At 46.4% G+C, this 24236-nt stretch overlaps 2 protein-coding genes across 5 annotated transcripts in view; both read left to right on the top strand.

Annotated features, from left to right (window-relative positions):
* The window catches only part of mta1 (metastasis associated 1), a 28976-nt gene extending 18666 nt beyond the window's left edge, over nt 1-10310 (top strand). Inside the window, exons 7-18 of one of the 4 annotated variants that reach the window (XM_076157655.1) lie at nt 538-640; nt 964-1063; nt 1674-1862; nt 2918-2992; nt 3183-3241; nt 3566-3777; nt 4978-5129; nt 6127-6316; nt 6460-6549; nt 6803-6958; nt 8298-8347; nt 9633-10310. In XM_076157655.1, coding sequence (XP_076013770.1) covers nt 538-640; nt 964-1063; nt 1674-1862; nt 2918-2992; nt 3183-3241; nt 3566-3777; nt 4978-5129; nt 6127-6316; nt 6460-6549; nt 6803-6958; nt 8298-8347; nt 9633-9674 — 1418 coding nt within the window. In that variant the 3' untranslated portion in view covers nt 9675-10310. Of the gene's footprint in view, nt 1-537; nt 641-963; nt 1064-1673; nt 1863-2917; nt 2993-3182; nt 3242-3565; nt 3778-4977; nt 5130-6126; nt 6317-6459; nt 6550-6802; nt 6959-8297; nt 8448-9629 lie in introns of all 4 variants that reach the window. The other 3 variants (XM_076157654.1, XM_076157653.1, XM_076157652.1) reach the window with 3 other exon arrangements.
* A 1082-nt stretch (nt 10311-11392) lies between these two features.
* tmem229b (transmembrane protein 229B) lies at nt 11393-21269 on the top strand. The gene is made up of 2 exons (XM_076157644.1): nt 11393-11476; nt 17040-21269. The coding sequence occupies exon 2, from the start codon at nt 17101-17103 to the stop codon at nt 17644-17646; it is 546 nt and encodes a 181-aa protein (XP_076013759.1). The 5' UTR covers nt 11393-11476; nt 17040-17100; the 3' UTR covers nt 17647-21269.
* The last annotated feature ends 2967 nt before the right edge of the window (nt 21270-24236 follow it).

Here is a 24236-nt window from a genome sequence, read left to right as displayed (position 1 = left end):
GACATCAGGGAACTTTCTCCTGCTGAGCGTGGATTTCCTTTGCCAGTATTTCCCAGCATTCATCCAGCAGTCTGAGCCGTATACCGGACAGCACCAGGCACTTTACTCTGGCATTCTTGTAACCGCCCCATTCTCAAGAATCTGTGAAAATCGTCCAGGAGCTTTTTATCTCTCACCCATGCTTTATTTCTCTGTGTTTTAACATCGTAAAAAAAAAAAAAAATGAGTCTAGGTTGCCATGACAACTAAAGCAGTAGCATGCTTATACATACATAAGCATTTATAATGAAAGAATAAGGTCTATGCTGTTCTTCTCTCTGTCGCTCAGCGGAGAAGCCTTGTGTGGGTTTGTCACACAAACCAATCAAAGCAAATCCCACAGACTGGGGACAAATCACGCAACGCTCCGTCAGTGTGCGATTGTGGACTGCGGATGGTTCCTATAGTCCCACAGAGAGTTTCGAGAGGATGGGGCGCAGAGAGGTGTTAACATCAAGAGTGCAGCAAAAAATGTCACTTGTGTGTGTCTTTCTTTAGGTGAGGATGATGACAGGGACCTGGAGAAGCTGGAGGAGAAGATCTGGGACCCCAACAGTTCACTCACAGAGAAGCAGATAGACCAGTTCTTAGTCGTAGCTCGGTACGTCCCAAATGTAGAACTTTAAGAAAAGGATCTCAAGCATGTCAAATATCTCCTGACCCTTAGTGGGCTGCATGGTACTTCGAAGAGCAAGATTGTTTTGCCTTATCATACAGCCAGAACAGTTACAAGTGGCTTCAAATGAATCTTAACATAGGGTGCATCATGTTAAAACAGAGGCAGACTTTTGTTTGTTTTGAATGATACATTATTGAGCGAAACCCCAGCTCTTGCAAAAGTGAACCTCAACCTTTTCTCTCCCTCCTGTGTCTTTCACTCTATTTTCGTTTCTCTCCCTCACCCTTGTTCTCTGTGCCCTCCAGGTCAGTAGGCACATTCGCCAGAGCTCTGGACTGCAGCAGCTCCGTTCGGCAGCCCAGCCTACACATGAGTGCTGCAGCAGCATCCAGAGACATCACCTTGGTGAGTTACGCACGCACGCACGCACGCACGCACGCACGCACGCACGCACGCACGCACGCACGCACGCACGCACGCACACACACACACACACACAGTGCACACACACACACACATGGAAGCAGCCTTGGGTTAAATCGGTATCGTAGCATTGGTAAAAAGTGAAGCATTACAGTTAATCAAAGAACATACTCGTGCGTGTGTGTGTGTGTGTGACTGTAGAGGGTTGTGTCTGGTTATCCTTAACAAGCTCTCAGTCCCAGAAGCCTCGTGTGGGTCTGTTCTGCCCTAGATCTGATCCTCATATATAAAACATGGATGAAAAGCCTTCGAGCCACGCACGCACACACACACACACACACACACACACACACACACACACACACACACACACACACACACACACACACACACACACACACACACCCAAACCCAAACCCCAAAGTCATGCACAGGGGAGATGCTCACAGTGATTCAAAGACCGCTTTTTTGTTGTTTGTCCAGCTTATCAAAGATGTCAACCAAAAACAAAAGAAAACAGATGTATCCCATTGTTGGTAAACCCATATGTGTCACCATGAAGTCCTGAGCGTGCTTACTCTTTTGTGGTCAGTTTCACGCTATGGACACCCTGCACGCCATGGGCTACGACATGACCCGAGCCATCGCAGCGCTGGTGCCTCAGGGTGGACCCGTCCTCTGCAGAGATGAGATGGAGGAGTGGAGCGCCTCAGAGGCCAACCTGTTTGAGGAGGCGCTAGAGAAATACGGCAAAGACTTCACCGACATCCAACAGGACTTTGTGAGTAGCCGAGCGTTGTAAAGCAGAATTTCTGAGGGATCTGTAAGAGTCATTTCCAGGCATTGCTGCTTAATTAAATGGCTTACGGTAAAAATATGCAGGGAAGACGTGTTGAGCACCCAGTATGCTTGTTAACCTGCTCATTCAGCGGTGTGCCCCGTAGTGGAATGTCCAAATTTAATTGTAAAGATGTGTACGTAATCACTGTACCATAATTGGTATGTCTGAGTGTTGAGACGACTGAATTTGTAATCAGTCTGTGGGAGACGTTTGCATTTCATTCAGGCAGCCAGGCGGAAACTTTTGTGCCAAAAAAAGTCTATTGTTAATTAAAGAGAGAAATCTTGTGAGCTAAACTTGCAGTCAGTTCAGCAAAGAGTGAAAAGCTTAAAATGAAGCACAGTGATTGAAAGTTTTCAAGGAAATCTGAGCTGAATAAGTGTGAGATTTGTCTCTAGCTGCAGGAGATCTTTGTCTTTTTTTGCCGTCAGGTCTGTCAGTCCTCTGCTTTCAGCCTGAGGAGAGCCTGATGCAGGTTTAGGACTTTTCAGCAGTGCTTGTAGCGAAGCTCTCACTGTGTGCATCACTCTACCACCTGGTGGCTGGCTGCTGTCAGTGCGGCTTGCTCCGTTTCCACCCAGGCCTTCTCTCAAACAACAGAACCAACTACCATTATGGGTGGGGCCACTACTTGAGAGCTCTGCTGCCCCCCTTAAATCTCTTTGGGGGAACTCTACAGCGCAGCCTCAGGAGACCCCAAAACAGTTTTTTTTTTCACAAAGTACACGCTTGCAGATATGTAAGTTACATTTAGACCTGTTAAGTTCACAGTGAATGTAGTTAGAAAAGAGAGTGGAGACCAGTAGTGTCTCTGTGAAAGCTACAGGCTCTCCCAGTATTATTGACCAGTTCCTGTTGGTGTGTATTGCTCAAAGGCACTTTGACAGCAGACATATGTTGATGTACATTATCTCTTTAGTTCCTATGCGCCGGTTTGTATCACCAGATTGAAGATTGAAAGTAATGATTCCTTTTTCCGCTCTCTCCTTCTTCAGCTGCCCTGGAAGTCTCTGACCAGTATTATCGAGTATTACTACATGTGGAAGACCACAGACAGATATGTACAGCAGGTATTGTGTTCGGATTTGTAACCGATATTCTCCTGATGTAAAGCCCAATAACTGCATCATGAATTTTTATATCCGATGTGAAAAAATAAATATTTCTCGTCTCCATAGAAATACGCTAAACAAATATCCAGTTTTACTAAACTCTCTCCCCCCCTTTCTCCATCTTCCTCAACGTGTGTGCCTGCTCCAGAAACGGTTAAAGGCTGCAGAGGCAGAGAGCAAGTTGAAGCAAGTCTACATCCCAAACTAGTGAGTACCTCGCAGGGTTTTGTGTTGAATATTTAGATGTACCTTTTATGTCAGAGTATATTTATGCAGCGCTCCAAAACAGTGCATTACAGCGCTTACCCGCTGTGCAACATTTCTGGTGTTTTAAAGTTGGACATCTGGCGCTGTTGTTGGAGCACAAACTCTTCTTTCGCTCCATTAGTATTCATGAAAGCTCTCAGTAGAGTATCAGTGTAACCGCTTGTCTGTGGCAGTGGGATGATGAATGTTATCTATTCTTCACTCGGAGTCGTCCCGCCTTATCTTTGCTGCTCTGACCCCGTCACCGTTTCTGTGCCCCGCCAGTAACAAGCCAAACCCAAACCAGCTGAGTAACAGTGTAAAGCCGGCCCTGGTCAACGGAGCGGCAGCCGCGGTGGTGCCCGGGCCTCCAGGCGTTCCAGGCGTTCCAGGCGTTCCAGGCATTCCAGGCCCTCCAGGCCCTCCAGGCGCTCCAGGCCCTCCAGGCCCCCCGGGCCAGACCCCTGTCCTGGGCAGAGCCTGTGAAAGCTGCTACAGTAAGTCCTTCAAATCAAACTGTGCTGCATTGCTGCTGTGGCAAAGCCACGCAACTGTTATCGCTGTTGTTTGGTGTATTACAATAAAAATTTCACGAGTGACCTAATTCGCTACACATCCCAAATAAGAGTTCTGAAACCATATTGGTTCCACTGAACACGGTGAACTAGCCGAATAATTGCTTAGAGGAAGACGGTGCTAACTACATTTAAACGCAGCTGTAGCTTTTGTTCGGATGCTTGGAACGTGGAACAGAGGAAAGTCTGAATATGGAATCACATCATTGCTGCCGCCGTCTTCTCTTGTACCAGCCAGAGAAAGTCCTCTTCTACACTATTTTACAGGGAATGTGTTTTGCTTACTTGTGTGGCAGAGTCCTCTGTGGTCTCATTAACTCGGTTTGGGTGCTTTTTTTCGCTCGTGGTAACAATTTCCACATGTTTTTACACACGCACCCTTTTAATGGACTGAGCCCTGTTAAGTGAGTTTTATGACCCCGGGGTATGTTAGACTTTGTGAAATCCTATTTCTTAATTTCTCCAAATGCAAGCTTTTGCATAATTGAGCACTTTCTCCTTGTAGCTGTTTGTCAGTCAAGCGTATTGAAAGATGCATTCAGAAAAAGCAGATTTAAGCAGGAATTACACCCCTGCAGGGTATACACACACACAGACAGACAGACAGACAGACAGACCTACACCTTAAGCATTTCCTTCACCTAAGTTGCCTTTTTGGGATTCTCTGCAATCTTGATGTTTGCCATATTGAGATTTGCATAATTATCTCTCCTCATGACAGTCGGCATAAGCAAGCGTTAACTCATTTGATATGTATTTTTTTAAAGTTTAAACCAAACGGAAGAAAACATGTCAGCCAGATATGACTTCAGTAAATGGAGAGGGAAGAAAAGAGGCTAATCTTTCCTGCGGCGGAGTATTGTCGAAGCTATTTTAGTGGTGTAATTAATTCAGTGATAAATGATTAAAGGTGTCGCACGTGCACATGCGTGTGCTTGTGGTTCTGTGTGGAGTTACGTGCCATCTTGTACGCATGGCCTTCTGTACACATTCTCTGTATCACTGCAGGTGCTATTGCGTTAATGCCCGTCTCTGTGTTTGTCTGTACGCGCGCGCGTGTGTGCGCACGCGTGTGTGTGTGTGTGTGTGTGTGTGTGTGTGTGTGTGTGTGTGTTTGCGTAGCGAGCAGCTCCTACCAGTGGTACTCGTGGGGACCTCCCAACATGCAGTGTCGCCTTTGCGCCTCATGTTGGACCTACTGGAAGAAGTACGGAGGGCTGAAGATGCCCACGAGGCTGGATGGAGAAAGACCTGGACCCAACCGCAACAACATGGTACACACACACACACACACACACACACACACACACACACACACACACACACACACACACACACACACACACACACACACACACACACACTCTCACTCACATTCAGTTTACTTATTCTGCAAAGGCCAAACCTCTTAGTTATCACCTTATTTGAAGCCTTACCCCACCCATAAATGAATAATTCACCCACAAAAACCTCTACCTGCTCTTATAGCATGCAGCCATTTCACAGGTAGGCCTAAATTTCATCTTTCTGTTAGTCAAAGCGCCTGTGAACCTTCCTTCCCTCCCCTCCAGTTACCCACAGCATAATCCACCTGGTCCTTACCCAAACAACGGCTCTGTGGGTCCAAAGAAAACACTGTTTAATGGCTGTCAAGATTGGATTCACTCCATAACCCCCGACTGCAGACCTTTCCCACACCACTCCATTATATTTATGTTACGTATGATGCTAAGTGCAGACACAGGCAGCGAGACGTCACGAGTAACCCCGTGCTTACACACACACACACACACACACACACACACACACACACACACACACACACACACACACACACACACACACACACACACACACATTATTGCGCTGAAATCGTCTCAGCATTTCAACAAGTCATATGAAGTTACGCATGTATAAATGTAGCTGAAACAGCCCAGGGTATTTGCCAGCCGGCTGTGGCGGTCCGTAGCACGAGTCCCAGGTAAATTATGAGCTATTAAATTACTTTGGTTGTCTACATTAGCCAGGCCAGCGTGTGAGATGGATGGTGCACTTTGGTGGGAATTACAGCCAGTTCCATTTTGCCGAGCCGTACGAATAAATCCATGAAAAAAAAAAAGTAATTAAATACCTTTCAGATAACGTTTCACTCCAAATATTTTTCTTGTCATGAGCCAGATGATAATATGATGAGAATTTAAGATGTTTAAACATTTTGCACGTGGTGATGTATATTTTGGAGTCTAAGCGATGTTTTGATTCTCCCTCCAGAGCCCCCACGGGCTTCCTCTGAGGCACAGCAGCAGCCCCAAGTTTGCAGTGAAGACACGGCAGGCTTTCTACCTGCAGACCACCGGGCTGACGCGGGTGGCCCGGCGACTCTGCCAGGACATCATCAGGCCGCGCTTTCTGGGCAGGCACCCCTACCTCCCCGTCAACACGGCAGCCATCAAGGCCGAATGTAAGGAGCCCATTTCCCATCCACAAGCCACAAATTCAAACCCAGATGCAATGATTGTTCATCTTTATCAGTTTATCACACGTCCGTAGCTGGGATGTTGCAAAATCGACTAAATTCGATGGCTATACTCCTTATTTGTACAGGCGCCCTGCGGTTGCCAGATCAGCCAAAAAAGCCTTTGCCGCTGAAACCTGTGGAACGTAAACCCCTAGAGTCTGTGGTCCGATACTTAGGTAAGAAGGAGCCTCTATATACCTCACTAAAAGTCTGTATGTCAATGAACATGAATGTACATTCCTTCCTGATGAAAAAATCTTTGTTGTGATTATGAATCATGTTTGATATTGATCCACTGTAGTTGTTTACATGCAGCTTATATTCCCTCATTGTCTTCTCTGCTCCCCTGTCTGATCATTTTAAATGACCTGCTTCCGCTCATTCGTTCCACTTCTCTCTTTCCATTCTTCCTGCTTCGTGCACCTACAGAAGCACATCCCCGTCCAGCCAAACCTGACCCCCCCACCCGTGGAGGGTCCATCTCTATGGGCAGCCTGACGCCCATAAAATCCTCTCCCATCCTCAATAATGGCTCACCGACCATCCTGGGCAAGCGCACCTATGAACAGCACAATGGTCTGGATGGTGAGTCAGACAGATAGAACTGACGGGGGGGTGGGTGTGTGTGTGTGTGTGTGTGTGTGTGTGTTCTGATTATTGTAGAAGGAAAATCAATACTTGATAATGATAAACCAATAATGCATTGTATTACTTCGACAAAGTGTATTAATACAAACATATAAAATGTGTATTTTTAATTCAAAAGCTTAGTAAAATGACTTCTAAGCTTTAGGATAGAGTGTACAAGCACATCTTAGCTGCAACACACCACTTGGGACCCACTGCTGAAGGGATGAGGGTTTCTCTGAGCTCCTTTTTTGTTTGGGTGGGGTATGGTGGCGCTGGTGATGGTGGGGAGCTTATGTCCCACTTTTATTTTTCCCCTGTGAGCGAGCAAGAGAGGGAACGAGACAGTCAGCGAGATCAAGCGAGTGAGAGAAAGCAGAGAGAGAGAGAGATTTTTTTGTGAGGATGCGATCGGCCTTGCGCCTGCTTTAGCTGGAGGCTACATTCTGTGTTGTCATGGTAACAGCAGAGAGGAGGAGGGTTTGTTAAGTGTATCCTGGGGGAGAGCATATCCACTGGTGTGCGAGTCCACCTCAGGCCCAGACTGGGATAGCACACAAAGAGGAGATTCAGTCTGCTCGCCTATTCACTAAGTAGGCCCAAAGATTCCCTGGGTTTTTATCTCCAACTTGCTGGAAACTTTGTGAGCTCAGATGAAATGTTTTTCTGGAGCACCACAGACATAGAAACACATCACCAAGATCAGATGTGTGCTACTGTTGCATTAAATAGTTCAAAAACATTGATTTGGGTATCCTTCCTATAGAACAGGTTTACACCTGAAGTGCCAAACCGTCATCTTGTGGTGATGAAAAAAATAGTTTGATTTGTTTTATCTGATATAAATCAAGGGAGTAATGTCAAGTTGACGTTAAAAACAAGAGAAAGGGTAAATATGTAATTCGGGACACATTTCCCTCAGGGAGAATGAGGAGATTAATAGTGACATTTAGACCTACTCTTATTAATCCTTATAATTACTAAGCTGATTGGTAAGAAAGGTAAAAGCCTCTTAATCATTAGGTGATCAGGTGGTAACAGAGCTGCAGAAGCAGCAGACTTTATTGTTGTTTTAATGTAAAAAAAGAAAAGGGGGAATTAGGTAGTACTCATTTGAGCCACTAGAGGGCAGATGTTGGTATCCTTTCCATATCCATTAGTGATAGTGGTCTGATTGCTGCATACAAGCAGAATATGTGTGTGCCTGCGTGCCTGCGTGCGTGTGTGCGTGCGTGCGTGCATGCGTGTGTGTGTGTTTCCCAAACCAATGCACCTTGTGTCCTTTCACCATCTGCAGGCACTAAACCCAAAGGCCTGACTCCACAGTGGGACATCATGGCCAAAAGGGTGAGTGAACAGGGGCGACCCTCAGCCCCTATGCAGGACGAGATACATGAACTGGACTGACCACTCTATAGGGACGACCTCTCCTGCAAACCCCAGTGAGGTGAGCCACACTGCTGGTTCATCAAATTAAAGCTATAATACCTACCAACACTCAAATACCAATGGTGTGGTTCCTAATTCTGCCTCTGGCTTCTTTGTAATGTGGATCCTATTAGATTCCCTCAGACAGTGTGTCGCTGTGGCGTCTGATGGAAGCTGCCGATTTAGCACACGCTCTACAGAACGACAGCAGTTAATGTCCCGATTAATATTTATGAAATGAAAAGAAGTGCACAAAGCATTCTAGACAGGGAGAACAGAGACACTGCCAAGGGGAAGGGGGGTCGCCATTTAGCGAAGTTGGCCACCGTGAGCAGTGTCCAGTCCTTGGCTATCGGTTCATACAGAGTAATTAAAAGTAAACAGAAGGCACCTTATTGAAAGTTCTGGGAGGAAGTTGCTCTAGTTTTACATCTCCCAGCAGCACCCCAGGCCGGGCAACATTCGCCTCTTAGCTTCTGAGCTCCGTAGCTTTGTGGTTTCCAAGTGGGGGGAAAAAAAGTTTCCTACCGTTTCGACAAGGGGCCTCGTTGGTGCCCAGATTACACTGACGCCTGGTGGTGAGTCAGAACAGTGCAACTACCAAGATGTCCCAAATCCGACTAACAGCAGGAGCCAACATGGCAGTCTTTCCACAATTCTGTCCCCTGCACTAAATGACGCCAATGACTGTGTTGAATGACCAAAAGTGTATGATCACAAATATTACAAATATTGCATTGTAGATGTTCTCCAATATGGCCCAGACTTTGTTAGATGTTATTATAGTTCTGTATGCAATCATTTATTTTCTGTAACAGTTGTTTTTTATCTTGTTTCTTTTTTATTTATTATTTCATTTCATCAATCTGTTTTTTTTTATTCATGGTAACCTGTTTTTGCAAGCTGTAATCTATCTGTTAAACCCAGTTCTTAAGGCTTTAGTTTAAGATGAGTTGTGTTATTGATGTCATTTACTCATAATGGAAATATTTTGTAATCTTAGCTCACATCTAATGACAGGAAAAACAAATAAACACATTTTTGCCACTGTAGTTCTACACAGTTGATTTAATATTGTGCCGTTTCCTTTGTATGAATCGTATTTGTGGTAAGAAAGAATAAAAAATTCCCATTGAAGTTCACATCATTGACACCCTGAGAACTGTTGTGGTAATAGCTTTCCCTTTTGTGTCTCTGGCAGCAGAGGGGGACGTATAATGGAAAGGCATTTTCCAATAAACCATAGCCGAGGGCAGCTGAGGGAAGCTGAGTGCGGAGGAGACGACAGTATTGTCCACATCGCTTCAGTCAGCACGGGTCTGTCAGTATCTGAAGACCCATTGATCATCGAACGGCGCTTGGATCTGGTGGATCAGAAGACGAGCCTGACTGTACAGGACTGTGTTTATTACTTACATTTCTTGTTATTACTGTCATTGTAATTATTGTTATTGTTATTATAATTTCCGTTTCTTTTCTTTTTTTTACCAACTATAGCTCCGAAAGCGTATAGTTTGTCGATCAAACGATGAAACTTCAAAAGTTTCATGAAAAATGCTTGCAAACCCGACGGGAAAGGGTGGAAGGACTGTAAGATAAGCCACTCGCATCTTCTGTTTATTTGTTTCTTCAGTTTTGTTTTGTTTTAACAAGTTAAAATTTCTGCAAGGAGACGCACTTTGATTTCCGCGACACGAGTTAACTCCTTGTCTTCTGTTTCAGTGAGTTTGAATGCTTTACGGGATTCTTGGGTTTCGTGAGCCGGCCCTGCTCTTTGGCCCAGAGAGGTTTAACTTATTGAGAAAGACTTGCTGTTTTTTCTACCTTTTTCACAAGTAATGCAGCTATGCTTCTAAAAGTGTAATTAAAAAAAGATAATTGATTTCCCCCCTCTTCTTGTGGTGTCTGTGCACAGAGGTGAAACTGTTGAAACTTTACAGTAAAGAGTCCAGCCGTTTGTCAAACCTGGTAGTCACTCTTATTTACACAAACAAACAAACAAACAGGGTATATGCAAATATATAACTGAAGGTTTTCATCCTAAAATGCAACATACTGTATCATAGTTGCCTGAAATTGATCAGTGTCATCAATATTAAAGATGTAATGCAAATTTGTAAGCACAAAACGATATGTTTTACTAATTTCAGTAAAGTGCTCTGCTTTTATTTCCAGGCCATGTTTAGTTCTATTTTTAGTGGGTAAATATCTCATCAGTTTATAACAGTAACACATTTAGCATGATGTGTCTCCCTGTCAGGAGATGTCCATTACACCATAATTAAAGCAAATGATGTTTCCAAATTCATTAAAACGACATGGAAACATCATGTATTGTCCCATCAGCAGGTACTGGCAGTAACTTGGGATTGTGAGCTGTGAATCTTTCTTTATTCCTCCTCCACCTTTGCACAGATTGTCAATACTATTGATGCTCTAGGTGGCTGTTACTCTGTCTCTGTCCCTCTGTCTGTCCCTGACCGTTGATATCTTAAACTTCGAGCACTCAAATTCTAAATTGTGTCCCTCTGCAAGCCACTAGGCGGCGTTTCAAGCACCATTGACAGTCCTCCTATGACAGATTGAGAACCACTGGTCCAAACCATCTTTATAGTGGCACTAACTGTACTCTAACATCATGATATTCACATGATGAAGATTTGAAATGTTGATTTTTGTTGTTTGTCTTATATTTCCACATTGTTGCGCGATCCTTTTTGTTTTTTTAAATTGGAGCTGCTGGTCCACATTGAAGGGACGAGCCGTGGCACTAAGCCTTGGCAATGAAATGGTTAAGCAAAAGATGCGAGAGCTGAGTGAGTCTGAGCATGTGCTGCTGCTGCTGCTGCTGCTCTGCTGCTGCTGCTGCTGCTGCTGCTCTGCGGTGAAGTAAAATGTGTCACTTTCCATCGGTGAGCGGGACGCACGGAGGGAGAGAAGCCGGTGAGAGGCGGCCAGCAGGCGGGCAGGACGACATCCAGGACCGTGACAGCGGGCGTTGAGCTGTGATCCAACCGGCCCGTGATCCACCGGACGCGGGAGCTGAAGGTAAAACACAGCGCCGGGGGTGGAATCATGACAAAACGTGCACGTTATCTTTATTATTAATGTTGATTGTGATAATTCTGTATTCATCCCTGATTCTTGGATTGAAAACTGGATTATTCTACATTTTTAGTGTTTTCGGACGTGTTTGCAGCTATGCGAGTGTTAGAACTCTCACAATTTACCGCACTGCATTTTGAAATGAAACGTTGCGGATAAGATAATTAGAAAACCGGGGCGCATTGAGTTAGTGTGTGTTTGATCCAGTTACCGGGCTGTTACACCTGTTAAAGGGGGACAGACCTGTGCAGACAGAGGGCAGCGGGACTGTTCACTCTGTCCCATCTTTCTGCCCTCTGATTTTGCGGTTTGTGCAGGATATAAAAAAGTATTCTCTGTCCCTCCTCTCGTGCTCTTGGAGAGGTTTGTACCGGGCTGTCCGGTGGTTGTCTGGGAGCAGATAGAGCCGCACTGCTCCGTCGGAAGGAGGCGTGATGCTGCAGCGGGCCTGCGCACTGGCCCGCACTTTTTTTCAGGGGCACGCTAAAGATGACTTTGGCCCTCTGTGGCTGAACTCGTACTCCTTTGACTCATTCCCTATAAAGCCTGCAGTTCACCATCATTTGGGGTGAGATAATCCCTGCTGCTGCCTGGTAACCTATATTCCCATTGAGCCTCATACTGTATTGATATTGTGGCTCTATTTATACCCACACATACAGCTGCCTTCACAGCAGGGAGTCCCAAAAAAATCCATAGGGGGAAAACGTAATATCTATTGGGAGAGACGTGCAGATGGGCACGATAGTGTACTTTGTAGTAGTCTATGTCGGTATCAGTGTGTCTGTGCAGTTTCGCAGCAGCTGTGTGTCGCTCAAGGGCACATAAACAGTCTTGGCTAATAGAAAGTAGAGCTGATGGCGCTGAACCGCAAACAAGGATGACAAATTTAACAAAACAGATCATTTCTGAACATAATAAACAATTCAGGTCCTCACATTGAACCTTGCGGGACACCACAGGCAACTTCCTCATCCTGCTGCCCTGATGTCTGTCCAGTCTATGCACATTCTTGGCTCTTTAAACAACATACCTTTCTATTTCAAAAGTCGGTATGTCGTGATTAATGCTTTTGCAGCATCTTTAAGGACACGGGATGACATCTATCAAGTCAATAGGCGATTAAGTGCGAAGGTCAAGTCACCTTAAGGGGAAAACCCCTACATGTTTCACTCTGCGTGCGACAGATGGACGGTCTGGCCTGGTGGTCAAAGATCCTTCTGCACTCAAAACCTTTGCAGAGCAGCCGGCATCAATTATGGATCGCCAGTGATTGATTATAGAGCTTCCAAGTCCGATAACAGATTAACACGCCTCCCTCCATTAAGGGCACAGTGATGACCCCGCCTCAAGATTTTTAATCTGTGGGACGTGACCCACATCGAGGACAGAGGGCTTAGCTGCCATGTCTTAAGGTCTTTTATTAAACTGTAAAGACCTCAAGAGCTGTAATGAGTGTGTATGGGGGAGGGAGCGGTCACTTTATTACTGTAGAGGACGGTGTGTGTGTGTGTGTGTGTGTATTAAAGGTCATTATGTAGCTATTAGGTGATAGTGTGACAGACAAACTGGCAGACGGAGAGACAGAATAAGTTCCAGATAGGAAGATCTAGCAAACAAGACCTTTCACCCGTTAAGATAACAGAGCAGAATGGATGAAAAATCAAGGTGGATTGCGACACATAGCGCTCCCTGTCCCACAGATAAGCGTCGCGTTGAAGAGCGACGGGATAAAATGGATTCCCCAGAGTCAGCGTGACGCCAAAAACGTCACATTAGCAGAAAACGCCACTTAAGTCTCAAAGGAGGATCAGAAAGAGTGCTTCTGTCAACACTTTGATAGACGAGATCAATTTGGAGACATTTCCTGTCTTCCTTGTGTTGGATATGAAACCGTACCCCGTCCTCACCATCAGCGCTCGCTCGTGTTCTTCACGCTTTCACCTTGAGAATATGAAGACGATGCCTGCTGGAACGTTATATGAGCCTCTCTCTTGGCCGAGCTGCGTCCAGGCTTTTAGTCTCAGCCCGCGTGGCGTCTATCCAGCTCTTATCACAAGCCTGAATTATTTGTGTTATCCAAATACTCTGTGTCTCTGCGGGGAGTCCCTGGATGGAGACATGGAGGGAAGTGTGCCGGTTTGAATCCCCCGCAAAAGCTGGGAGAGTGTGGTCAGGGGATGTGTCATAAGTAGTTTTAAAAAAATGTTAAGGCTTTGAGGCGGACACTATTTTGTATGTTTCAGTGCCAACGGTGGCGTTTAACCTTAAATCTCTCACCTAAACACAAACATTTCCTGCCCTATTCTTCATCCAAACCACTTTAGTCTTTTGCTGAAGTCACCTTCTGCTTCGTCAACTTTTGTGGGATCCATGGTTTTTGCTGGATTGACTAGAAATGCTGCTTAAAAAGCTGTTTGAGATTTGACCAAACCGACTCGAGGTGCAGAAACCCTGAACGACAGAAACTCTGTACAGGGGAGGGGGAGGGGGGGAGGGGGGGATGGACACACACACACACACACATCCAGAGTGATTTGCTTGTGCGCTATTTGCCTAAATCTGTTCCCAGGTGGCCCAGGAGATGCACGGAGCCGATCGAGGGCGTGAGCCAGCTTGCCGTTTTCAGGAATAATTGACCTGTCGTCGCCATTGATCGCTATCAGTTTGTTTTGTGCTGCCTCAGAAAGCTCTCTCATTCTCACCTCCCTCTCTTCCTCCCCCGTCTGTCTCTCTCTCTCCCTCTGACACATGCTTCACCTCCACTTAATCACGTGCTTATCAGACACACACACACACACACACACACACACACACACACGTGCACACACAGGAAGGGTTTCTCAGCAATTTGATTAAGGATCAATTAGCGTTGGCTAAGGAAGTTATAAATCTGTCTCCTGTGCTGCAGTCGGCTTCCACGTTCTCCCCGCCGCTGTTCAGAAACAGAGTGACGTCGATGATGTCACTCATTCGATGTCCGGGCAGGTGCACTGCAGGACAATGGCGTGCAGACAGGCAGACAGACAGACCTGCAGTTCCTGCTTCATGGAAATATAAAGCGTGAGGGCTGATGCCGTGTTGGTTTAAAGCAAATGCTGTTTCCATTAGCATTAAAGCTGCTACATCTGCATAATGTGATGATGTTCATTAGCATTCAAAGGTGCCCTGTAATGTGTTTGTGTACACTCAATGTGTGTGGCGACGCTCACAAAAACAGTGTGTGTTTGTGTGTCCTTGAAGTGCATTTGTTTCTTGTTTTGTTATTTAGTTTTTTGCTGCATTGCTGTCGGGGACACACAACTGCTGTTCTCGCAATCTTCTCACGACAGACGAGAGCAAACTCTGAGGTTAAATGTCAAGTTTTACCATCACGGGCCTCCTTCGTACATCAAAACGTGTCTCCAAAGTGACACGAGTGATGGGAAAAAACCACAGCGTCCCTTTTAAAAAGTGCTGCTGCAGGTTTCTATACGGCTCCGTGCCCCCATGCTGCAGCCCGTCAATGTGACCTTCCAGCAGTGAGCAGAGGTTTGGGATCAGTGCCACAGTCGCCGTCGCCGTGGCTGCACGAACGAGCGCTACGTCGCACAAGCACATGACGTGCCTGTGTGTGTGATCAGGGGCGAGTTCAGCTTATGATTTAATCCCGGTGTCAAAGTTCACAGCTGTCAGCACAGCGCAAAGTCGCCTGATTTGGTTTGTTGTTTTTATTCACCCTTTTCCTAGTGACTGTGTGTGTTTTTGTCTCTCTCCTCTTTGTCTGAGAGGACTGGTAGACCTGCCAGCCTTGTTCCTAGAGAAGACCAGCACTTAAAGCTCTTCATTGCTGTGCCATTACATGCAAACACATTCTCTCTCTCCTTCCCGACTGACTCACCTGAATGCAAACACACACACACACACACACACACACACACACACACACACACACACACACACACACACACACACACAGTAGGTGTCTTCACTCTATCCACACAGCGACCCGTGCTGCGTCTCGATTGGACTTCCTCCTCTCTCTCTGTTCCCAGACTGCACCCTGCCTGCGTCGTGGCGTTTCCGCGCCGTCTCTCCCCCTCCCCCCCGGTGGTTGTTTTGATAGGTGAAGCGAGGCAGCTCCATCAAACTGCCAGTCTGATCATCATGGCACCGTGATGGGCCCATCGTGGGGTTCGATAGAGTGCAGCAGCGCCACAGCGAGAACAGGCGGGAGCCGTGGCGATCAATACTTTAGACTGATGAGAGTGCTGCTGCTGCTGCTGCTGCTGCTGCTGCTGGTGGTGGTGGTGGTGGTGGTGGTGGTGGGCAAAATCCTGCAATGGAGCAACAACGCAGCAGCAGGAGCAGTGTGTGTGAAGTGTGTCATACTGAGGCAACACATCAACAGATATGCTTTGTTTAGATTCACACACAACGCAGGTTTTCTGACTCCGTATCGCTTTATGCGGATCTGTAAACGCCTTTCGCCTTCAGCAGATACTGTAGCTCAGATACGCTGTGTGGAATAATGCTGCCTTAATTATGAAGCTCAAGTGTTAGGTGCTTCGAATGTAAAGTTAAATAATGGTGAGTGTTGATTTGTGAGAAACGTCGCTGGGCTGCGTAGAGAATGCAGGGAGAGAGAGGGGGAGAGAAAGAGAGAGAGAGATGGGAGGGGGTGGAGGGAGAGAGAGAGAGAGAAGCTGGCGGTACAAACTGCCTTTTCTGTGCTGTTCTGATGCTGTGACCCTCCATTTACATGGCAGGTTAAAGCTCTGCGCTTAGACTCTTTTGACGCAGGTCTGCTTTGACGGATGATAAAAGAAAGAGAGGAAGAGAGAGAGCGAGAGTGGGGGAGGGAGGGTTTCAGGAAGGCGATGAAAAGATGCTGTGAGGGCTTAAGGGGAGGTCCGTTGGTCCAGCACAGAGGCCCTGCTCCTCACATGAAACCCTTGTTCCTTGTTCCTTGTTTGGGAGAAATGTGCTAATCCTCACGGGCCCAAGTCGGGCTGCCAGCCAACCTTTTGAGGACAAAAAGAGCAAAAAAAAAAACAAAATCCCTCTGCGTTTGTTCCTGAAATGAGCTTTTGTACTCCTAACCTCTTTCCGCGCTCGTATTTTACCGAGCTGTTATGATCTATTGTGTAACGTTTGCCGTCCTGACACACTTTTCCTCGGGAGGCTTTGTATAGCGCAACATACGCTCAGCGCCTTTAGGAGCGACGTGGGCTTTGAACTTTCTTGCCGTCACGCCGATTCCCTCCGCTCTCTTTTATCGGGATAGATGGAGGAGATGAAGGAACCGAAGCGCGCGTGGGCCTCCTGACCCCTGATGCCAAAGCCGGCGAGCACATGATGTAGGCAGTCAGATGATGGAGCTATAGGTTACATAAGAAACCCCCTCAATCTAAATCCGGAGCGACGAGGTGCTGCTCGCCCGCCTGGATGCCTTTTTCAAAACTCTTTCTAAATCTTAAAATGAACCATTTCTTACCAGTTTCCTCCTCTCTCCTTTTCCGTTCAGGCTCTCATCTCCTTACATTCAGATTGATTAAGTCAAAGAAAGAAGAGGACGTGTGGTGACCATGGCAACCCCAGAGGCACCTGTGCCACTCACAGCGCTCTCACGCTGGTACCTGTACGCAATCCATGGCTACTTCTGCGAGGTCATGTTCACCGCCGCCTGGGAGTTCGTAGTCAACTGTAACTGGAAGTTCCCGGGCGTGACCAGCGTGTGGGCGCTCTTCATCTACGGCACCTGCATCCTCATCATGGAGCAGATGTACCTGAAGCTGCGCGGCCGCTGCCCGGTGCTGCTGCGCTGCATCATCTACACGTTGTGGACCTACCTGTGGGAGTTCGGCACGGGCCTGCTGCTTAGCCAGTTCAACGCCTGCCCGTGGGACTACTCCGAGTTCCGCTACAACTTCAAGGGTCTGATCACAGCCGAGTACGCCGTGCCGTGGTTCTGCGCCGCCTTCATTGTGGAGCGCCTGGTCATCCGCAAGACGCTGCGGCTCCGCTTCCACCAGGGGCCAGAGGACGGTTGGTCAAACTGTCCGGCGGGAGAGGGAGGCGAGAGGGGCGGAGGGGCGGGGAACAGCTTCAACGGCTACCTGAAGGGAGAGTGAGCGAGCGAGCGGGATAAGGAAGGAAGGAGGGGAGGAAGGAAGGAGGGGAGGACGCGCAATCTAAAACCAACCCGACCCTTCCGCCTCCTTTCACAGATGAGGAAGGACACACGGACAGCTACATAGACTGAGCTGGTTTGTAGGTGTGTGTGTGTGTGTGTGTGTGTGTGTGTGTGTGTGTGTGTGTGTGTGTGTGTGTGTGTGTGTGTGTGTGTGTGTGTGTGTGTGTGTGTGTGTGTGTGTGTGTGTGTGTGTGTGTGTGTGTGTGTGCGCGCGTGAACGTGAACGTGCAAAAAAATCGATACCTAACACTCACTGTGTCCGCCGCCATCAACGAAAGGGACACGTGCAGCGGAAGTTTCCTCGCTGCCGTTCGCCACATCTCACTTGCCCGTTCCATTTCACTTGGTGCTGACCTCAAGGAGATTAGGGTCTGGTGATATCAGGAGACCTTGGACCATCAGGATTATTAGTCTACCAAACCCCCTCGCTGCAGCAGAGAAGCGCTTTTGCAAAAGATGTGACGTCGTACTGCAGATTCAGGACCAGGACCACAATGTCACTGTCGATAGAGGGGGGAAAAAAAATCCTTAAAAAAGTAGCTGCAGCTGTCAAATGTCCCTTTTAAAATGTATGTATTGCTATTTAGCATTAATCAAAGTACTGTAGTAATGAAGCTTCCAAAGGCTTTTTAGGTAAATATCATCATTTTACACCAAAACGCAGTCAAATCTGAAGTCTGGACACAATATCAGGATCGCATTTGACTGTAAGTGTAAATGATGTTTTTCTACTGTTTGTGAACACCCCCAATGCCTGAAAAGATGATGCATGAAAACAAAACATGTCTTCCAGATCTTATTATGCATGTCATTCAGGAGTCGGCGTGCTGCTCCGCTGAGTGTTCTCTGGGTTTCCCCCCACCGCTCGGCCCTGTAATGGTCGGGGCAGCTCTCTGTTGATGCTGATGAGTCTCAGTCCCAGCCAGCAGCGTCAAGCGTTCGAGCAAAACCACTCCCGTCCCCTTTTTCTAGAACTTTGCCGTCTCGTCTAGCGTGTTCGTCAAAGTCTGCCTTGGTCGCTAAACGCCGTCTATCGTCAAACCGCCAAGACTTTCGTAATTTCTTTGGGGTTTCCCGTTTGTCATTCCGGTGTTGGGACATCATCTGATTGACAGCCTATAGGTGAGCAGCAAACACAGCACGTGGAGTGAAGTGTGGGTGGTGAAAAGGCCCGGTGACAGAATCAGAAGCGGGAAATCCTTTTTTTCTCTACATACTTCCACTTCCTACTTCTTAGCTTGACAGGTGAAGGCAATTTAATAATATTTATAAGTGTGTGTCAGGAAATGATGATGATGATGGGCGAAGAAAACAATCAATTCCTGTAACATAGTGATCGAGTCTAACACAGATTTTCATTGCGAAACCAATTGAGACCTTGATGAATTGATGAATTGTTGTATTTAGAGGTTACTCAACAACAGCACATTTCATTCTTATTGACATTAACGTTATTTTGTCGAAAATGATATGTGCTGTTGTTTCTAATGTCTCTTTCTCTCTGTTTGTATATTATGTTGTTTGCTAGCTTGTTCGCAAGCTAGTGGGAGGTAGCAAGTAGCAGTAGCTGCGGTTAAATCCCTGTGTGAGTTAGCTTCAGGTTAGCACTCTCGCATGTTGTGTTCACTGAGTGTTTTATCTCAGTAAATATCTATTTGAGCAGTTTCTGCAGGCTAACGGACGTAACAGGATATGCTAACTAGCTAGCGTGACACACAGGCAGCAACACAGCACCGGAACACCTTTGGTATCTTTCACGCTGTGATGCGTTTGGGTGTACAGTACACGCCGGTACAGAATCCTCTGTAATACAATACCAACGCACAGCAAAAGAGGCTAAAGAGACAAACACAAGTTCTAATGTTGCCTGAGCGCTGTAATGAAATCTCCTTATAGTATCCTTGACACATTAAGGTGGCCCGAGGGGGGTCACTTAAGTCTGGATCAGAGTGAAAACATGTAGAAAACTCAACCAGGGTTCACTTGGAAGTTGAGTGCGAGTGGCATTCGATACAAAACGTAACAGTTTGGTTTAGGTGTGAAACCGCCCGAAACACACTCGTACACTTAATTTGTAATGATGTAGGACAAGTGTAGGGGCGTAATAATGTGACACCACAGGCAGGGGATAGGCGCAAAAGAGCGTAGGGTAAGCAGATGATGTTTCCTGTTGGGTGAAACCATCCTGCTGCTGGGTGAAACCATCGTCTCCTATAAATTGTGGCGAACACGAGCCACAGCTGGAAGTGTTTTACTGTAGTACAAACAAAAACTGTGAAACTAGGAGCAGTTCGGGGAATGTTGGAGAACATCGTTGACTGTAAGTGGATTTCAAAGGCCACCCATCTGGTTCTCCAAGCCGTTTCAAACTAACAGCCAGTGTTATTCGTCGCCTTATCGCCCTAATCTTGCGTCGACTCCCTCTGCTGCGGTAACGGCACGATGAAGAGCTGTGCGGTGATCGGCCTCCACATTTCTTCTACTTCATCTTCTCCTTTTTGCTTGACTAAGTGAAGCTGTGACCTTCATCGCTCCTGTCTCCTCTCTGATCCAGATGATAGACGGAGGCTGGTTTGGAGTCACTGCAGAGCCACTGTGGTGGGCAATATAGATGTAATGCTGCCTCCCAGTGGAAAGTTTGATACTGCAGCTGGAAACCCGAGGTCATGTTGGTGTCAAATTTTGCTGGAGATTCACAGGAAAATCGCAAAGCCCCATTAACACACGAAGCACTGAGGGAAATGAAGGAATGTTTATTGTATTCTATTCCTCCCCAGCAACTTCAATTGATTAATTTATGCAGTTTCATAAATCCACCATTACGCTTAAAAGCAATAGAAAACACTGACCAAGCAATGATTGTTCAGCTCACGGCCCTTTCTTCTATTTTTAGATCCGGTATGCAGCGCAATGCCGTTATTGAGTCCTACAGTACAGCTTTGATGTGACAAGTCATAGAAGAACATGCAAAATGATCTCTCAGTATGTGAGTGTGCACAAGTCCTCTGTATGCCTATGTGCATGTGTGTGTTTAAATGAAACCCAACCGACCCTCCGGTGTTTTTAACCTGCACCTGCATGTGTGAAAGTCTTCAATTCCTCCTTTTAACTCTTTGATTTTAACTCTTCTTAATACTTCACAGACCATGTTTTGCTTTTGTGTTTCCCAACAAAAACCTACAGATTTGTAGTTTTAGTGAAATTGTACTGTATATCACTCGCTTTGATTTAGTTTGACGTGTGTATTTAATCAACCTTTTGGGATTATATGTATTTATTTAATTGTCATTGTTGGATGTACATTAAACACTGTGCACATGCCCTGTCAGCAGTCTGCTCTCAGTTTGGTTAATCATAGACAGGAGGGAACACAGACAGATAAGTGTTGCAACAAGAGGACCAATATTACACAGAAAACCCCCATTGATGAAGGTTATAAAAATAATACATCCATTGAACTTTGTTATTGAGTTATGCCTGTTAAAGTGACATAATCAAGTTCAGCTCCTGTCCTGTCCGTTGATTTGCAAATCAGCAGTACTTTCATTTGGCCACACGGTGGCTCTGTTTCACCAAAAAAAAAGAGGAAAGAGAAGCTAAAGCTGCTCAGGTTATTCAAGTCGGTTATCATGAATCATCAGGTGAGAACAACAGGTTAGTTTGTTCAAGAAGCGATTTTCATCATTCAGGTACACAGGCAATAACTTCACACTGGGTTTAAATACTTTATAACAGAATTTAAAGCAGAACTTCTTCTTTTAAATTCCAGGCAACAGGAGGAAATTCCCTCTTCCTAGACTTCTGAGTGCTTTCTTGAATGAACAGATATGCATAAAAGAATATAATGGAAATAAAAATGTGTTTATTCAAAGTTGTGATGACGCATTTCCTTTTCATAGTGTCCTGGAGCAAAACACATTTCCTTCTCCTCCCTCCCGCCCTCCCTCCTTCCCCGCCACACCTGTAGAATCTGGGTCATTTACTTGTCCCGGCAAATCCCTTAATTGACTACAAGTCTCCTTAGCCCCCGGGGAGTTCCACCGAGCCAAAGCCAAAACTGTGAGAGGGTGTGTCCACTTCACACACACGGCGGCAGTAATTGTATGAACCTGCTTGGGCCCTGCCGGCACTGTGGACGTGTGGCTTTCACGACGCCTCCTCCAATCACACACTCGCTCTCCAAATATGGAGATTTACAACCTGTAATCTGTGCTGGGGAGATGAAAGGTATCGTCCCTCACGCAGCTCCAGGACCTACGTTGTGAGTGTGTGCGTGTGTGTTCGTGTGTGAATGTGTGTTCGGCTTAGGTTCCATTGTGAGACGTGAATGTGCTCCATGGCAGCCTTCCAGTGTGCTTAACAGGAAGTGAAATAATATATAAAGAACTACAGGGGTTGATGCAGATTTACACACTGTAAAGAAAATTCAAGGAACTTTTTAAAATGTTCTTCAATGTTGTAAACATTTCCATAAAACACAACTGATCATCGTCTTGGGATTGAGTATCATTTCCTTGATTCTTCTTCTTCTTCCTCTGCTTTATTATTATATACGTGGAGTATAGAAATTGGATGAGGTGAATGAATACATATAGTGGAGCCAGATCTGTGTGTGTATGTATGTGTGTGTCTGTGCCGGTATGAGAGCACAATGCTGTTTCTCAAAGTCTTGCTGGACAGCTGAATGTCAGGCTGGCATTGGAGAGTGGTGGGGCGTGTGACAGCATCACGGTGCGTTTGTTGAGCGTCAGTGATGGAGTGTGTGTGTGTGTGTGTGTTGGGGTGGGGTGGGGCTGACAAAGTGAATAGTTCCATCAAATCAGGGCGAAACCTTAACATTTGCATTTCCACTGAATCCGCGCCGGTGAAGAAAGAGGCTTCCATTGAGTGGAAAGTGGTTTGACGTGTGAATGAGCGAATGCGTCGGGCCTTTTTGCCGACACACATTCATGCCTTCACAGCTCTGGGCAGAGACTCTGGGTCTTTTGGTTGGATCCTGCTGGAAAATGGGCCTTTTTTTAGTCACTTTTTCCCCCCCTTGTGCACGCCGTTTGGCAGTCAGGCCTTCCTGCATGTCGGGGGGGAGGGGTGGGGGGGGTTGGACCAGCTGAAGATGAGGAGGGCTCGTAGATCACACACTCTTATTCCTCTTGAATTTAATATGCTTTCAAACTGTTTTATGTGGTCCGCTCGATACGCCAATGAATCTGCTGCCGGTCCGTGATGACTCTCTGAACGGGGGGGATTTCATCGAAGATAAACACACCAAAGCCCCGTTTGGCCAACTTTCAGTTTCCAGAATGGGGTTTGCTCGCTAATTTGTCAGAGAAATGACACAAACTCACAGCATGAGCCTGTAAGTAATATGAGGGCAGAGCAAATCAATCCTACCTGAATTATGACAACTCAAAACTGAAACTTTAACTTATGAGACATTTGGTGTATGATTACATGCAGACTCCGATTGTTGACCGTATGGTGATCTGATTGATCATTTGATGCTGATTTCAATCGGGTCATGGTGTTGACATGTTTACTGATCATACATCCCTGTCCGTCACATTAATGAGTTAGCAGAGTTGATTTGTGGATTGTAGTCGGTGTGTAAAGCCTCAGACGAGCTTCTCATCCTTCCCTCAAGTACCTCCTTTTGAAAACACGGCTCCTCGCTCTCCGTCCCCCCCACCCCGTCTGCAGGCGAGCAAAAACAAGGCCGTATCACTCTCGACGGATCCTGAGACGGAAAGGGAGACGATCCATATTTGGGATGGCTGTCGGTGCGAAGCCTCTGGGTCACATCCGCCAGTTAGTGAAATGACGGACGCTTTATCTGCAGCGTAAAGCCAAAACAGACGGCAGGTTGTGTGTGTGTTTGCTGTTGACAGTTTGAACCTGCGGCCAGCTGCAGCGTTCAGCCTTCTAGAAACCTGCTGTTGTGTTAACGGTCGAGCCTTATCTGCACAGCCAGGCTTTTTTTGCATAACGAGAGGGAGCAGCGCTTTCCCACACTGCTTTGCTTTACATGCAGCAGAGTTTGATTTCAGAGGCTAAATTGTTTGACAATAATCCCGCGTCAGGCATGAGCTAACGCAGCAACTCCTACGTACGGTAAATCCACGGCGAAGATCAATCGCGGTCGCTACAACTTGTCGGAGCTGTTGTTGGAAACCAAGTCAAACGTTGATTCAGAGGAGTCAGGAGGGTTCTGCAGTGTAAACGCTGTCACAACTACAAAGGCTTTGGGTTGAACTTGTTGCAGGTGGCGCTTTAAGTGAAATCCAATTTGCGCAATTTATCAACTGCAAAGCTCCGGCGAGTGGCGCTTTCATAACCGCCGAGCATCGGAGCAAAACGGAGTCTAGGCCTGAGGTCAGAGGCGCGGCTGCCAAGAAGAAATGTTCCGCCGCCCTGCCAGTTTCCATATTCAAACTCTCTCCACATTGTTTTCACTGTAAATAACTGATTTGCAACGTTCAGATAATAGGCAAATTTTTCTGGGGGGTGTATTTGCTTCTGTATCCCCCCCCC

Source organism: Genypterus blacodes, unplaced genomic scaffold (assembly GCF_046128005.1).
Source record: "Genypterus blacodes isolate CSIRO-AG114 ecotype Tasmania unplaced genomic scaffold, CSIRO-AGI_Gbla_v1 ptg000073l_1, whole genome shotgun sequence".
In the NCBI taxonomy this organism is placed as follows: Eukaryota; Metazoa; Chordata; class Actinopteri; order Ophidiiformes; family Ophidiidae; genus Genypterus; species Genypterus blacodes.
This window is presented reverse-complemented; position numbering and strand designations above follow the sequence as displayed.